The sequence below is a fragment of the Cydia strobilella genome, chromosome 24 (assembly GCF_947568885.1).
Source record: "Cydia strobilella chromosome 24, ilCydStro3.1, whole genome shotgun sequence".
NCBI lineage: Eukaryota > Metazoa > Arthropoda > Insecta > Lepidoptera > Tortricidae > Cydia > Cydia strobilella.
In genome coordinates this window covers 2,505,981-2,524,747 of record NC_086064.1, presented here as the reverse complement: position 1 = coordinate 2,524,747, position 18,767 = coordinate 2,505,981, and the positions used below count along the sequence as shown (strand labels likewise).

The 18,767-nt window shown below is 40.6% G+C and overlaps 1 protein-coding gene across 1 annotated transcript in view; it reads left to right on the top strand.

The window, feature by feature from the left end:
* Positions 1-17,495, top strand: part of LOC134752124 (putative pre-mRNA-splicing factor ATP-dependent RNA helicase PRP1) — a 30,108-nt gene extending 12,613 nt beyond the window's left edge. The window contains exons 8-11 of the mRNA XM_063687699.1: positions 118-217; positions 7,423-7,513; positions 13,022-13,478; positions 15,688-17,495. Of these exons, the coding sequence (XP_063543769.1) occupies positions 118-217; positions 7,423-7,513; positions 13,022-13,195 (365 nt within the window). The 3' untranslated portion in view covers positions 13,196-13,478; positions 15,688-17,495. The remainder of the gene's footprint in view (positions 1-117; positions 218-7,422; positions 7,514-13,021; positions 13,479-15,687) is intronic.
* The last annotated feature ends 1,272 nt before the right edge of the window (positions 17,496-18,767 follow it).

Here is an 18,767-nt window from a genome sequence, read left to right as displayed (position 1 = left end):
TCGCATATATTCCCATTAATTTTATTTTCCAGTAGCCTATTTTCCCGTTACGTTTTCTAACCATTCGCATACTGACTCAATAAACTTTTTATTTATGGCATACCTATTTATTTTCAGACATGGAAGACCCGCACTGGTGCTACGACAACTTCATCAACTACCGCTCGCTCAAGTCCGGAGACAACGTGCGCCAACAGCTCTCCAGGATCATGGATAGGTACAAACCATAGACATAGTATATACAAGTTATAGACGCGCCACCGAGCGACCGGGGGTAAGAGAAAGAATATTCATATGAAATTTGGGCAACATAGGATTTTTTCTCTTTCACTCTTACAAATTTCGGTATTTCGCCATCGCCTCCTACCTATCATGCCACCCGGTCGGTGATAAGGACAAAGCATGGCATTATTTTTTCTTTCCTCTTATAGGAATCGCTATGCTAAGACTAACTTTCTCTATCAAAGAGTGTCAGGCCACAGATTGTATAATAGTTCTTACGAACAGATACTTATCTCTCAAAGAAAACGCAAATACCTACCTACTGTTTTGATACCTACTCAAAAATACAATGGAGTGACCTTCAACGCGCCGCTCCTCGCACCGCGCTTAATTACACCGCACCGCTTAGAAATGATAAACACCAATAGGTATTTATCATGAGAATAATTAGAAATGATAAATACCAATAGGTATTTATCATTTCTAACAGCGGAGTGAAATAAAATGAAATCTAAATCTTAAATTATATATTTTAGTCATTCATACATTCATTTTCAACTATTTTACTTTGTAACTTTAAATTTGTCGTAATAAACACTACATGTTTAATGAAAGAAATTCAATAGTAAGTACCTACGTAGCTTGTAACTATCGTAAAAATTGCAAGTGCGGCGCGCGGTGACGTGCGTGCGTGAGCGCGTGTGGCAACCAACTGGCTTGCTTTTCTACCGTGAACGGGAGGCGATTCGTAGGTATAAATCCGAGCTCGCGCGGAGAGTTCCATAGGCTTGGTCAGCCCCTACAAACACTAATCTAACCTAATTGTCCATCAGTGGACCTTATTACAAAAGGTATAAGGTCCATGGACAATCGATTGGTGGAAGTTAACAGTCCCCGGCAAGCTCGGTTCTCCATACAAACGTAGTTGCGCTTTCATTTTAAAACGACTTACTAGATTGCGCTGAAACTTTGTACTTACAATAGGATAAGGTATATCTGTCTGTAATTGTGACATTTTCAACCAAAAGGTACCACATTGTCGCTTGTCGATAAGGTTGATTTTCAATTGAAGCTATATGGAAATAGCGCCTTATTGACAACAAACAATAAGTACCCGTTTTTATTGAGAATGGCACAATTAGTTTATGTAGCTTCAGATACCATAGTAAAAAAATACAGCGAATTTTTTCATAAAAAAATTGTTTTTGCTCTAGTTCGTTTGTTTTATAAACTGGAGCTATATAAACTAATTATAATTACAGACATAGATATACCTCATGTCATTGTATGTGCAAAGTTTCATTACAATCCAACACGTGGTTTTAAAATGAGAGCGGAACTACGTTTGTATGGGAAGGTGAAATTCGTCCGAGCTTGCCGGGGACTCTTAAAGGACAAGAACACTCGAAAGCTTTAATCAAAGGGTTCAACAGCAAAACTGCTAAGGAGCTTCTAGTCATCGACACTACAGGTTGAATAAACACATATTTCAAATCCGAACCTCACAGACTCGACAAACATTTTACGAATGGACAAAACACACCGCTGCCTGTGCATTCGTATATAATAATAAATTGTAAAGAAACAAGATGCTAGTCTGAGGAGAGGGGTCATCCATTAATTACATCACACGTTTAGGGGGGGGGGGGGGGTCAAGAAAATATGACATGTTGTGACAAGGGGGGAGTCACAAACTTTGTGGCGTCATATTAACTTATTAAAATTATTTTATTCGCTATCGCTAAATAACAAGTTTTTGGAACGATAATCGTTTTTTAATCGATTGATTTTCTTTCCTAATCAGTTTTGGGTTATAAAATTACTAATATTTGTTTTGTCAAAAATATTCTGATAAAATATTAATAATACTTAATTCGTTTTGCCGATTTCATTGAAAAAATGTGACGTGACACGAGGGGGGGAAGGGGTTTGCCAAATGTGACCAAGTGTGACAAGGGGGGGAGGGGTTAAAAAGCTTCGAAATACGTGGGACGTAATTAATGGATCAACTCAGAGTGCAATGCACATTCTCTGTTCCTGTGGAGCACTAACGTCAAAAAGAAGTACCTACACATTTTTCTTAGTGCGAAAGTGAGACGCAATGCACATCCACGAAATTGGACAGGCGGAATTATAGTCATCATACGAAGAAACATTATACTCTTTAGCCGGGTCCACACAGCGAGCATACGCGCGAGGCAATTTCCTCGCGCAACCGCCTAAAAATGTCGATACAACATGGCCGAGGCACGTCTACACTGGCAGTTTTGTGCGCGAGGAAATTGCCTCACGCATATGCGCGCTCTGTGTACCCGGTGATTTATAAAGACGAATAGGGAATATTACGCAAAACTCTGCGCCTGGGGCGCCACTACCACAATCTTAAGGGTCTATCGCGAAACAAGAAAATCGAAATTTCGTTATCTAACATCTCTGTCACTCTTACATATTCGAACGATAAAGAGGCAGATAGCGAAATTTCGGATTCGCGTTTCCCGGTAGGTCCTCTGCAAACAAACCGCCTCGATGCATCAATGTCATATTTTATTATCTGAAAACTTGACAAAAACCTGTTAAAGATACAGTATGTATAATATGGATGGTATAGAAAGGATCGCAATCTCTTATGGCAGAATTCTTGCAAAAGTGACCGCTTTCAGCTTTAAATAATAGTGTTTACGGGTCTGATGGGTTTATAATAGAAATAACTCCAAGTGTAAAAATATGTGTTTTAATCTTTCTTATTGAAAATTGAAGTGACATTTGACATGCAAAAGCCCAAAAGAAGCTACATTAACTTTTATCTATATATAATATACTGCCAGCATCCGCGGAGGTGTGATTTCTTGCGAACATGCCCCCGGGCGTTGAAAGCTTGCCTTTCAACCCAAACTGCTCTACCCAGGAAGTAAGTACATCATAACAGCGGGCCGCCAAGTTACTGAAGGTGAAGAGGTATCTTCTCTTCTACGAGCACAACGGCGTCAAGTTGCAGAGCGTGTGTATCACTCAGGCTCTGATGGAAGGTTCCAAAGCTTCTTTCATGATTTGACTGCTGCCGCAACTGCTCAACGCTGACGGACTGTGAGTGGCCAATGTAGCGTACTCGAGGTCGTGAATCCATGCCGATGAAAGAGGACGGTCACCGATGGAGAGGTAGCAGCCACCTTGCAGCATCATTGAAATAAATGGCAGCAATTCTTCTGGGTGGAACGAAATTAAAGTCAGTAGGAAGTGGCAACCAAACCAGTGTTGAGGTCATTGACGATAAACATTATATTACAATACCCAGCACTCATTAAATAAAATATGGTTGACTTTACCCCAGCTTCCCATGAAACTCCAATGTGAAGGACACGCAGAACTAACATTAGAAAATAATCGAATCACTAGCTGAAGCATTAGCTTGCGAATTATAGCTGCGCTTATAGATAAGTCTAAGACTCATTGTATGCACCCGTTGTATGTACAGTACAACTGAAATAATGAGTAATGCTAGCAAGTACTCGTAAATATATAACTAGTAAAGTCGACTGCTAGCAGTAGATGTACCTATACTTAGTACGAAAACATACGAAAAATGGCTAAGATATAACACTTTCACAAGCTTTTTTATAAGAGCCAAAGTAGCTACACTAATGAGTACATATTTAAAATGTTACTAATAATAGCTGTGCTAGATTATTAGTATGTAATAAGTAAAATCTCCAGAAGACATGGATTTTATTTTAACGTGAATGACGCCGAGTGAAAACCTTAGTGAAATACTTTCTATCTAAGTCGTTGCTGTTCGAGGAATAATGAGATTGTTTAGTGCAGTCCTTTGAAGGCTGCTGGAACCGCTTGAGTTGGGTTCGAGTCTCATCGTCAAGCATTTCATTACTGGCGTAAGAAGTGACATTTGTAAAACAACAATTAATACACGAAGGGGCCGATACTTGACAGCTGTTTGTTGGGCCTGCGACTATATACCCTAGTTTAGTCTCAAACAGTATCGTCTGTCCATCGCTTAATTCAATTTTATGCGACCCTAACAAGTTCCAAAATAGGTCAGCCCCTATTAAAAAATCGACCTCGGAAGGTTTATGAAAGTTAGGATCTGCTAAACGGATGTTAGACGGAATATTCATTCGTGATATGTCCATCCGTTGATAAGGCATCTCGTCAGATATCGAGGGCAAAACAGAACAACTTAAATAAGTCGAGTAGGTGTCATCTAACGATTTAATTGGCACCTGACACATTTTACCTACGTGAGACTTTAATTTGTTTATGCCTGTAATCGATTTATTTACTGGATTAGTATGTACATTTAACTGTTGACACATCTTCTCAGTCATAAAACAAGACGCACTACCATTATCCAAAACTGCTCTGGCTATGATCTCGCGATTGTCATGCCCATATACTTTAATTAATGCAGTAGTTAGTAGTCCGACATTTGGTTCAGATGCATTCAAGTGTGGAGTTGCTACTCGTATGCGAGCCGATAATGCAGGGACGGAGGCGGTAGCCGGCGCTGGCGACGAGGGCCGCTCGCACGAACTCGATTCCGTTTTTTGCGTATGTTCTGTGACATGAACGAGTGAATTATGCCTACGCTTACATATTCCACAGCCTGCCTTCTTGCAATGGTTTGCATAGTGATCGCGTCGGAAGCAATTAAAACAAACTTTATAATTCGGCAGCAAATTAAGCCGCTCGATATTGCTTAACGCGAGAAACTGAGAGCAGTTATTTAAGCTATGCTCACCATTACATTTCGGACATAATTGAGACTGAGAAGTGACACAGTGTTCAGTGGGTTGAGTAGAAAGCAAAACCCTATGTTTAGATGCGAGTTTAGCCGGCTGACTAGACTGACCGGCACCTGAGGCGCTCGATAACTCTAAGGTTTCAATCAAATCTGCACGATTACGCATAAAGGTCATAAAATTATCAAATGAAATAGGTACATTCTTATCAAAGCTTCCTTTATGTTCTTCCCACTCACGAAATGTCGTAGTGTCTAATTTGTTGCTAATGATGTGAATAAGGAGCGTGTCCCACTGCTTGACAGGCTCGCCTAGTGATTCTAAGCATCTCAGGTTTTTGTTTACGTGGTCAATAATACGTTTTAAATGCACGGACGACTCCGTAGTGATTGGCTCGATGTTAAAGAGCGCAGATACATGGTTCTGCAATAACAACCTCTTGTTATCATACCGCTCACATAAGAGTGTCCATGCCACCTCATAATTGCTCCCAGAAAACTCTATAGAGTTAATAACCAAGGCCGCAGATCCTTCCAACGATGCTCTTAAATAATGGAATTTATTAATGTTATCGATGTCATCGTTCGAATGAATTAGACTTGTGAAAGTATCTCTGAAACCTAGCCAATTCTCGTATGAACCCTGAAATTTCGGTAACTGAATAGTTGGCAGCTTAACCAGTTTACGATTATTTGAACCACTTCGCGACCCACGATTGCTACATGACTCAAATTCATCACGTTTTTTATTAAAATTACTGAGCATATTCTGGGCCCGCGAGAGTACAGAGAAGTAGTTGTTTTGAAACTCATCTCGGTCCGTAATGTGTGCATCCAAATTATCACTGCTGCACTCCAACTGTGTCTGTACATCGTCATAAAGTGCATACAATGCTTCAATCTTACCTGTACGCAACTGCAATTGACTGGCTTCCGCTTGAGTTAGTGACGTTTCATTAACTTTGCCTAGGTATGTGGTAAATAAGGTGAGTTGACCTTTGTAACTGCCTCTCTTGCGAACTAAATCCTTTTCCTCAACCATTTTTGGGAAGCTGGTGTACGTAAACCTTGAATGTATATAAACAATTTATAATGCAATTATTATTTTAAAATCCCTGGTAATAATTTCTGTTTATAATTAATACAGATAAAATGAATCCACAATACAGATAAAAATATATCGAGTGGATAAACGAATAACGGCACATTAACGGTCAGGTTGCGTTGACAAAATCAAATTCTAAATAATTTCAACGAACTAAATTACAAATGAATCTGACCCCATGTAACTACCAAATAGGTACACTTTACAATAAAATGTTCACCAACCTGGAGTTCACTATAAACCCTACCTATTTACTACCTTACGAGTGCTGGTCCTAATTATAAATCCTAACACACTCAACACTGGCGGATTCCGATGTCCTGGTGAATATCTTCATCACAGCCTCGGCAGTCATAATATCCTCGCAGTGTTAAATTGGTATTTTATAGGTATTTCCCTTTGGTCCGTCAATAAATGCTGGTTCCTTTATTTACACCCGGTTCGTGTGGACCATGTTTACGGGTCTGATGGGTTTATAATAGAAATAACTCCAAGTGTAAAAATATGTGTTTTAATCTTTCTTATTGAAAATTGAAGTGACATTTGACATGCAAAAGCCCAAAAGAAGCTACATTAACTTTTATCTATATATAATATACTGCCAGCATCCGCGGAGGTGTGATTTCTTGCGAACAAATAGTTCCTAATCTCTCCGGTGGCGCTAGTTAGGCTCTGGGACATGAGTATAACATGAACCAACAAATAACCCGACCAAATTACGTAGGTTGTTTTTGGTAGTATTTCGGTGTATGGTGGCTCCGCCTAATTACTGTTTTTTGATGGACACTTTTCATACATAGAGATTTGGCTCCTTTATATAGTCTCCATGATGTATAAGTTACTCTATGGTTTACTAAAAGGCTAGTGCTGCACTCTGGTGGCAGAACATTGCAGTCCATCCCCTATTTCATGGTGGCGATAATAGTCTTCTTCTTCTCCTTGTCCTTTTCCCATTATTTGGGGTCGGCTCTCCTAGTTATATTTCGCCAGGCTTCTCGGTCCTGGGTCGTCTCAGGCGGGATTTGGGCTTCTTCCATATCCCTCTTTACTTTTGCCAGCCATGTCAGTCGGGGTCTTCCTCGTCGCGATTGTGTGGGGAACATATCTAGCACCTTGCGTGTCATGTGTTCGGGTTCTCGGCGCATGACGTGCCCAAACCATCGGAGTCTCCCTTCGGTTATTTTTTCGGGTAAAGGTCTCACTTTAAAACTACCACGGATGTAGGTGTTACGGATGCGGTCTAGTAAGGTGACACCACCGGCCCAGCGCAGCATTTTCATTTCGGCCGCGATAGCGATAATAGTCTGTTTTATAATTCTACTTTTGTATGATTTATTTTCAGGTTTAATTTGAAACGGACAAGCACAGAATTCACAAGCAAGGACTACTACATTAACATAAGAAAAGCGCTGGTAAATGGATTCTTCATGCAGGTAACTATATCTATTTTTGACTATCCTCGTTCTGCCCAAAGTGATTTTAAAAGGACATATTCCGTTTTTAGCGATTTATGAAAGCCTGGTAGATATAGGTTGAGGTTACATTGAAACAATTTTTTTAGGGTTCCATACCCATAGGGTAAAAACGGGACCCTATTATTAAGACTCTGTCGCTGTCTGTCTGTCTGTCCGTCTGTCACCAGGCTGAGGCACCGTGATACCTAGCAAAGATAGATATAACTCCGTAATAGATAGACACAGTCTAAGGAAAAAACGTGCCTCGAAAAATCACGAAAATTTGATTCTCGATCAGATGGCGCCACTAGTTTTGGCCTACTCTCGTATAGAGGGCGTTGACAGTTTCATTTGTTATTTATAATTTTAACGCATATCAGTGAAAGAACATGGGTCAAAATCATATAAAATTAATTAATGCAAATAAAAAAATCATTTATCCATATTTAAATACATTTTATTGTATTTTTATAAATCTTAATTTTTAGTTTTAAAGTATGTCGATAGATGGCAGTGAATTTACAGCGGTTACAAAATTTACTATGACAGTACCGCTCTAGTATAAGTTACTCTATGTACCTAGACAGTTGAAATTTTCACAGATGATGTATTTCTGTTGCCGCTATAACAACAAATACTAAAAACAGAATAAAATACGGTATAACTTTCGGTACGGAACCCTAAAAATATGGGTGCACACATCATACTACGAGCCTAGGTTTCACTAACAGTGCGAGTAGCGTTCACGATGACCGCGCTTCGCGTACGTACATCATTGCGCGTTGATTTTTGAACATTCTCAATTATTTCGAAATCTTACTTTTTTTTTTCATTTATTCATAGCAAACTACATTTCATACAAACGTATTACAAAGGAAAAGTATATTTAAAACAAAAAAATATATACCTAGTTTACCACGAAATGGTCCCCGTCTCAGCATAATGCTAACCCTAAAGTCAGCGCTGGTCTTCCGGCGAGACCATTTGTGGACCACGAACGCAACCGTACAACACGGCCTTATCTATCGTCGAACGCATCCACTTTGCAGCGACGTCAGCGCCATCTAACCTGCGCCTGCGCTAAAATGTCATGATGACTTATAAGGCAATGCCGCACAAGTGTAGTTAGATAAATTTCCTATTTAATTCATATAATATGTAATAGTTTACTTGATTATCCATACTAATATTATAAATGCGAAAGTCTGTCTGTCTTTCTGTCTGTGTGTTCCCTCTTCACGCTTAAACCGCTGAACCGATTTAGATGAAATTTGGCATAGAGATAGGTTGAGTCCCTGAGAAGGACATAGGATAGTTTTTATCCCGAAAATCATCCCTTAAGAAAGTAAAATAAAGGGTAAAAAAGAGGGTAGTTCGGCGCGTTCGCGATAGCAAGCTTCTGCTGTGCTCTGTGTTTAAATAAATAGTTAAAAGTGTTTTTTACGATAAATATCAGCAAATAACTGTGAAATATAGTGAAATACTCTAACACAAGTGTTATCCAAGAAAAATAATATCAAAATAGTGAAAATTTGTACTAAAAGTTAAAACAGTGTATCATCCTACCCACAACACACTAATATCAACTATATAATTTTATAGAATAAAAATACTTTAATAAATATCAAAAACAACAATGAAGTGTTCGAAGTGTAATAAATCAAGTGGTGCTAAGTGTATAGTCATTGGTTGTGACTCCTGCTCGACCAAACTCTGCCAAGAATGTGCAGGCCTCTCACCAACAGAGGTGCGCGTGTTTGAGTTAAAAACAATCCAAAGAGTGGTTCAATTCTTGTGCACGGACTGCAAAAAAACGATGCGCGAGCTCCCAAACATTCTGCAGTCTATACAACAGCTCCAAAAACAGGTCGAAGATTTGAAAAGGCGCAATGACATTGCGAGCCGGGAAGAGGTCATTCAAGAGTTGATTGAGCGGAAAAAACGGGCCAAAAATGTCATTGTCTTCAATGTACCTGAAAGTTCGTCTAACCAACCGGAAGAAAGGAACCAGCATGATGTGCGAGAATGTGAAAAAATTGTAGCCACTATAACCGGGGAGGTCAACATGTCCGGGGTCAAGGTCGTGCGTCTCGGACGCCCAGGTAACAGTTCACCCAGACCGAGACCAACCAAAATCATATTTAACAACAAATACGACGCACTGAAGATTCTTAAAAACAAAGGCAGGCACTCTAATGGCAAGAACATCAAGTCTGACCAAACACCTTCACAACAAGAATACCTAAAAATTCAACGCACAGAATTGGAGGAACGCACCAATGAAGGAGAGGAAAACCTTACAATTAAATTCATAAACGGTTGCCCTAAAATAATAACTTCATCAAAAAACCAAGCCACCCAACAATAACACCAAAACAAACAACAACATGCAAACAAAACAATACAATTCTACCTATCTTAGACAATATCATTATATACACTAACCTAGGCTCGTTACAACCTAAATTCGACCTACTTCATACTCGTGTTCTTACATGCAAACCCAAGCCGATAATCATAGCTGTGACTGAAACATGGTTAAATGTGAATATACCCAACAACTTAGTGAGTATTCCGGGTTATGATCTATACAGGAAGGACCGGGTTGACAGAAGAGGCGGAGGCATCGCTGTGTATGTTGCTCAGGAGGTATGTGGATTACAAATACTAGCTAAAGTAAATACCAGCTACTCTTCTCTCCAGTCTATTGACACGCTATGGTTAGATATAAATTTAAACCAATACAAATTCTTATTTGCATGCATCTATCGACCAGAAGATTCTTGTATAAATGAAGAAAAAATGTTGATAAGTGAGATATCCTCTGCGTCCACATCGTGTAACGTCATCATTACTGGAGATTTTAATTACCGTGAGATAACCTGGCCATTAGCAAACATTCAACATAGCGACAATAGAAGAGAGTATATGTTTGAGGAAATGTTCGTACAAAGCAATCTGTATCAATTGGTCCAAAAACCCACTCGACACAGAGAAGGCAACCGGTCTTCCCTTATTGATCTGGTCATGACGAACGACGAAAACCTTATTACAGCTGTTAAACACCAACCGCCTGTGGGCAAATCCGATCATGATTTCTTGCTACTGTCAATGCAAATAGAAAACAATAATACATTAAGTAAAAGTATAAAATCGAACAGGAAAAACTACTTCAAAACAGACACAGAGAGTGTAGACTCGGCCTTATATGAACGCAATCTTTTAAATTTAGTAAGCACACATAATACAACTAACTGCAAATGGGAAGCATTTGAATCCACCTTCCTCGAGGTGGCCAACAAGCACACACCGAACGTGAGGCCACCGCGCAAACCACCACTGAAACCTTGGATTGACAAGAATATAAAACAAAAAATACAGGACAAACGAAAGGCATGGGACAAATATGTACTTACAGGATGCAGAGATGATTACAAGCACTACAGAACACTTAATAATGCACTTTTAAGTTTAACTAGGCAGTCTAGAACTGAGTATGAAAGCCGCATTTTAAATCTCGGACCTAAGGCGTTTTACGCCTACATTAGAAAACAACTAAGCACAAAAGTTTCAGTTCCCCGTGTTATGCATGATGGAGACAAGACAGTAACAAGTGAGGTTGACATTGCGAATGCCCTCGCCAAACGTTTTGAAAGTAACTATGTTAAGGAGCCACACGACACGGTACCACCTATTGCATGCCCTCGGATCCAGGAATCCTTATGTGACGTCACTATTTCGGAAGATAAAGTTTGGAACAAATTGAAGAAGCTACGTGAAGACACTTCCATGGGCCCCGACGGAATCCCAGCAGTCTTGCTAAAGAAATGTAAAGCTATTCTACCATCTCTTACGCATATAATGAAGGAGTCATTTCACACATCAAGCGTGCCGCAAAAGTGGAGGAACGCTTTAGTGACACCTATCTACAAAAAGGGAGACAAACTTAACCCCAGCAACTACAGACCAATCAGTCTAACTTGTCTAGCAGTTAAGCTAATGGAGGCTATTATAAACGACGAAATAAGGCTATTCCTAGATAGGAATCATATAATTGTCGATCAACAACATGGCTTTATGAAGAGAAGATCCACTGTCACTAACCTACTAGGATGTGTCAAGGTCTGGTCTAGCCATCTGGATAAGGCAGAACCAATCGACGTGATATACCTGGACTATGAAAAAGCTTTTGACAGAGTGCCCCATCATAGACTCCTGGCCAAACTCGAGCACTTTGGCATAAGAGGAAAGCTTCTACAATGGATAGGATCATTTCTAAGCGACAGAAAATTTAGAGTACGTATCGCTGACAGTGTTTCTGACGAATTTGATGTCTGGAGCGGCGTCCCACAGGGATCGGTCATCTCAACCACAATGTTCAGCATATTTGTTACCGACTTACAAACCACCATCGAATCCAACTTCAGCTTCTTTGCAGATGACTCTAAGCTTTTTGTAAACCCCATGATAGACCATAGTAAACTACAGTCAGATTTGAACCGAATTAGGGACTGGTGCCTAGACTGGCTTATAAACCTCAACGAATCTAAATGCACAGTCCTCCACATGCACAACAAAAACCCAAAGTTGCCATACACTTTAAACAGCGTAGCGTTAGCAGGAACCATGACCCAACAAGACCTGGGAGTCATAGTGTCTAATGATCTCAAGTGGGAACCCCATATTTCACGAATAGTAAAAAAGGCTAACTCTATAATCTACATAATTAGAAAAGCTTTTCGTATCCTCACCACCGAAACAATGCTAAAGATATATAAGACCTACATAAGACCAATTCTGGAATATGGCTTTCAGATATGGAATCCATACTTCAAAAAAGATATTGACATGATCGAGCGAGTGCAGCGTAGATTCACTAAAATTCCCGCACAACTAAAGTCACTTTCATACGAAGAAAGATTAGTCAAGCTGGGCCTGACAACACTGCAAAAAAGGCGTGAACGCGGCGACTTGATCGAAACGTTCAAAATAATTAACGGATATTACGACTGTCCAGAACTAAGCGATCTGTTCGCTCGAAACTCAAACACGCGCACAAGAGGACACAACCTTAAACTAATAACAACAAAGCACAAAACAAATATCGGCAAACACTTTATTGCAAACCGAGTAGTAAAGGCTTGGAACAAATTACCCTCAGAAGTTGTGAACTCTGCAAGTGTTAATCAATTTAAAAATAGACTAGACAAACTATGCTAACTGTGCTAAGTGAACTATGATTTAGACGTACCAGCATCAGCTGCCTGTCTAAAATGAAATAATAATAATAATAATAAAAAGCGGGATGGAATTGAGATAATTAACGAAGTGCCTGCTAATTTGTGTGCATAATATGCTCAAATTTAGATTGCTATGAGAATTTTTCCAGGCGCTATTCTTACTCTAGCTGCGGTTACTAAGTCCACGCAGACGAAGTCGCGGGCAAAAGCTAGTTTAATAATATTTTTCTGAATGATTTATTTCTAGGTGGCGCATTTAGAACGTACCGGGCACTACCTCACCGTGAAGGACAACCAGATTGTCCAGCTCCATCCCTCCACGTGCCTCGACCACAAGCCCGACTGGGTCATCTACAACGAGTTTGTGCTCACCACTAAGAACTACATCAGAACAGTCACCGACATCAAGCGTGAGTACTGACAGTACAGAGTGAAGGTCAACCAGATAGTCCAGCTCCATCCCTCCACGTGCCTCGACCACAAGCCCGACTGGGTCATCTACAACGAGTTCGTGCTCACCACTAAGAACTACATCAGAACAGTCACCGACATTAAACGTGAGTACTGACAGTACAGAGTGAAGGTCAACCAGATAGTCCAGCTCCATCCCTCCACGTGCCTCGACCACAAGCCCGACTGGGTCATCTACAACGAGTTTGTGCTCACCACTAAGAACTACATCAGAACAGTCACCGACATCAAGCGTGAGTACTGACAGTACAGAGTGAAGGTCAACCAGATAGTCCAGCTCCATCCCGCCACGTGCCTCGACCACAAGCCCGACTGGGTCATCTACAACGAGTTCGTGCTCACCACCAAGAACTACATCAGAACAGTCACCGACATCAAACGTGAGTACTGACAGTACAGAGTGAAGGACAACCAGATAGTCCAGCTCCATCCCTCCACGTGCCTTGACCACAAGCCCGACTGGGTCATCTACAACGAGTTCGTGCTCAGCACTAAGAACTACATCAGAACAGTCACCGACATCAAACGTGAGTACTGACAGTACAGAGTGAAGGACAACCAGATAGTCCATCTCCATCCCTCTACATGCCTCGACCACAAGCCCGACTGGGTCATCTACAACGAGTTCGTGCTCACCACTAAGAACTACATCAGAACAGTCACCGACATTAAACGTGAGTACTGACAGTACAGAGTGAAGGACAACCAGATAGTCCAGCTCCATCCCTCCACGTGCCTCGATCATGAGCCCGACTGGGTCATCTACAACTTATTTACATATAAAACACCCATAACACAGGAACAAATGCGCTTACCAGGACCACGGGGCGGACACGCTATACATCAAAAATCACTTTGGTAATAAAACAAAACTGATGTATGGAGTGATCACTCTATGCTTACATATTTATCTACTCAGATCTCACATAGAGCCAAGCTTCTAACTCTACAAGCCCTAACCACAGGGCGGACACGCTATACTATACATCAAAAATCACTTTCGTTTCTATGTGTGAACGGCACGTCCGTACACGCGTCATAGTGTGAGTAAGTTGCTTAAAAATAGCACTGAGAGCACGCCAGAAGTCCGCCAGATTTCCGTCGCGGGGCGAGGTAATACGAGTCGGGGCGGGGCGGTGCGTGGCCGTTCTGTATGATAATACTATTACTTATTCTGAGCCGGGGCCACAGAATAAGTAATAGTATTATCATACAGAACGGCCACGCCCCGCCCCGCCCCGACTCTAATGCCCTCGCCCCGCGACACCAGATTGACGGCCGTTTGCCGACCGCTCAATACTGTTTTTAAGCAACTTACACTATGACGCATGACGCGTGTACAGACGTGCCGTTCACACATAGAAACGCAAGTAATTTTTGATGTATAGCGTGTCCGCCCTGTGACGGGACTCGAACCCAGGACCATCGACTTGTATTTGTAGGCAGGGTCACTGCCACTGCCCACCTCTAGCCTATCCGGTCATGGCAGTATCCCTCTTTAATTTCTAAGTCTAGCTTTGCTTGGGTACAATGACAGCTGTCATCTCAATACGTTTTTGCGTTTTAATGTTATAAATGAGTCGCTTAACTTAAAACTCGGGTAAATCCGTCTGTTAGATTATGCGATTTTGGTATTAACAAAATGTGATAGGATGGATATTTGCTCAAGGGTCGCATGGATTTACCCGAGTTAGAAGCGACACAAATAATGAGAGATGACAGCTGTCACCGTACACAGGCTATGTAAGAAAAAAGCTAGTATCGAGTTGATGGTAAAGGAGGGGTTAATTTATTAAGGTTTTAGTAGTTTTGCTGGGCATTTTCCGCAACTCGACATCCAATGTGCCTATTTTGCGTGAAACGAGGTAGCACTACTCTAACCACCCCAGCTCCTCCACGAAGCCTAGCAAGGTCTTCAGGTTGCTAGTTGCTTCCTTTAGTGTGCATGGATTCCCTAGGTATTTGCTCCTATATACTTCTACCTGTTTACAGTCTAGGAGAATATGTTTTGTTGTTTCTTCTTCTGCCATGCACGCTCTGCACATGGGGTTATATTTGTGACGTTTTCAACCAAAAGGTACCACATTGTCGCTTGTCGATAAGGTTGTTTTCTAATGGGGTTGGCCGGTCGAAATATTTAGCAGATGGCGCCAGCATAGCTTGCCCTGTCAATCCCTAGAATTGTGTAAATTTTTTTGTTTTTTTAATGCCCTGGATGCCAGCGCTTTAAGCCAAATCTCATAGAAAAAGGGGCAAGCTATGATGGCGCCATCTCTGCAAACCTTTGACAGTTGCCAACCCCATTGAAGCTATATGGAAATAGCGCCTTACTGACAAGCGACAAAGTACCCTTTTGGTTGAAAATGGCACATTTACTAGCTTATTACCTTTATTACAGGACTGAATGAGACAAATAGCTAACAATATTATTTTCTTTTCCAGCTGAATGGCTACTAAAGATAGCCCCGCAGTACTATGAGTTAAACAATTTCCCCGTCTGCGAAGCCCGACGGCAGCTGGAACTGCTGCAGGCACGGTTGGACTCCAAGCCCTACCAGGAAGGGTTTTAGGCTAAGCTAGACCTAGTTATAATCTAGACCTTAATACACTGACACTGCGAGTGGCCCGAGATGCCTTTGAGATACAAGTTTAGTTTTAAAAATCTACAGGGACCGTACGCGTAGGTCTGCCATCTTGTGGCCTGAATCGGAAATTACATTGTCAAAGCAATTGCTGCCATCTACCGTTCTCGTGCGTTTTCTTGTGCATAGTAGGTTCTGCCATCTTGTGGCCTACGTCGGAAGCATAAACTTCACATTTACCCCTCGCGCCATAAATCTGACGGCTCCTGTACTGCCCTCTATAGTTCATGCACGTTCCCTATTAACATTTGTGCCATCCTCAACCAAAAGGGTACTTATTGTCGGTTGTCAATAAGGCGCTATTTCCATGTGGCTTCAATTTGAAATCAACCTTATTGACAAGCGACAATGTGGTACCTTTTGGTTGAAAATGTCACATTTATTCGTGCTTGAAGACAACATTGTGACATCAACAATTTGAAATTTGTAGCACATTGCAATATTTTGTCTTATATAGTTTAAAAATACCACAATGGATGATTTGTTATGGATTTAATTTATAAGAATTATTTTTTTTGGACAGTAAACAGTGAAAAAAGAATATGCGATTGCATAAAATTTATCAATCTTTTAAACAATGATACATACACGTTTTCGTCATAGGTTATACAAAATAATCATATGTTGAAAAGTTTTAATGTTCGCCCTGTATGTTTTAATAAAATACATATTAGATTATGTCAGTCTCATATTTATGTGAATTTCATAATCTACGTGATCTTGATTATTAGAAATTATTTGTAATTCGTTATAAATATTGTGACGCATTTAAAAATGGCAATTGGCAAAATGGCCTGTAATTTAAAAAAGTGGCGAGTTGTGCTCATAGCATAAAAATATGCTTATGATGTTGGCGTGTGAGCCATGTTTTTGAATATGAGATGTGGGTTTTAATATGAAAAGCTTACACTATAGATATACAATAGTTATTTGCGATAAAATTGCGAATTACCTATTCGCACGTGTATCGTACAACGTTTTACCTTTAAATTTTCGACGCAGTTACGTAATGTGCTTATTATAGCACAGGGTGTCGTAATGTAGCACCAGATGTACTGTAAAATAATGAAAATACCACTCGTGATGTTTTTCGTATATAGCACGCTAGGCTAGTCGGCGTTAGATATTTGTCAACTATATTGCTTGTGAGGTCTCCAAACCGCACTGGGTCTACGTGGAGCCCTATGTGCAAGTTGTGTAACTATTGATGTCATTACTGTGATGGTTTTATTATTTTTAACCTTTTCGCCGTGTCAAACACAAAAGCAGTCTCATCCAGACGCCACGTCACCGAAGTGTCAAAACTAAAATTGAACTTGATGCACATGCACGTAGGTCGATGTTGCTCTGTGGTCTATGACCTATTAATCGGTATTTGACGTTGAACCTACGGTGCGTATATATCGGTCATTGGCGTCCAAAAGGTTAATAGGCCACGTACTCATGTGAGGATACCACAGTATAAGTAAAATTAAGTAAGTCGCTTGCCTGTTTTTCATTCCTTTTATAGTTGCCAAATATCTGACGCTCGCTCTGTATTATGTGGTATAAAAGCTGTATTTAGGACGGATGTGTGGGCGATCAAAATATACGTTATACTGTAAGGTATTTGTGGTTTTATTCATTACTCTATAATCTCCTTTCTAGCATAGATTGGGAGTTAGGTATATTCATAATTTATTTATTGCATCATTCATGGTTTACATTTGTTGGTACATACATAGTGGGTTTCACATGGACCCTGGTAGGGCACAGCAATAGTCTTAAATCTAAAGTATGCAGGTATTAGTATTAATTTAATCATTATATAGACTTTATGCACATGCACGTATAGATATAGGTAATAGGAAAGAATAACTACAGAATCAGTCACAGAATAACTAATAGTACTACCGTACAGAAAATTCACTCCTTCACAAGTCAGATTTAGGTATGAAATTATACCTACACTCGCCGCCTGCAAGCAAAATTGAAACTTATGACCGCGCACGAACCGTAAATCTTCTTTGCGCGCCGCAGTTTTATGACCGAGCTGCGAGTGTCGGCACGGGGTTGTCACTTGACAAGTTTTTGTACCTATACCTACTGATTTATTATTTTTTAGATTAATATGTAGGAATTACAAACGTTGATTCTGTAAACATATTTTTTTTTATCCGGCCGTTTTCCTTTGAAAATATATCGGTCAGTTCCTAATATTGTTTCTGGGCAACCAATATTTATATTTCCAAGCCATTACGTTTTAATTTTGCGCGAGCGCCACGTGACACGACTATCGTGCGAGCCGAGCGGCAGCCCACTGCCATACACCTGCCCGGGCGGTGCGCCGGTTAAATGTACCTAAACTGCGTAGTGACACCCCCCTGGTTAGATATCTATTTCAAGCTCTGAATTGAGCCAGCGTTATTTTGTCGTCGGAATCCAACAGGACATGCCTACGTACTCGCTTCCACGGAGGAACCTCAGGGGTGTACAGTCAAGGGCATAAATATATGTACATTCCCAAAGTTTCAAAAAATGTGTATGCTGTTACCTTAGAGTCCTTAGACAATAAAGATATCAATCAACCATCAAGATCAAGAATCATATCAGCTCATATGTACAACATATTTTTGAGCAATTTGTCTGGATCGATATTTTGGCCTTCGACTACACCGAGGCAATGCCTATCAGCTCATTGTTATGATTAGCTTTTTCGAAATAATGCTGGCTCAAAACTTTGAAATGTTGAGCCACCGTTTGTATGTGGAGATCCCTGTGCAGGTCTCTTGTTTTTGACGTAATTTTTCTTAAGAATTTATTCCAGCGTCACGTACAGAAGATTCACTCTCTAACGTAACGTGTCTACTACGCGCAAGCGGCGTGCAGGCGTCCGTTCCG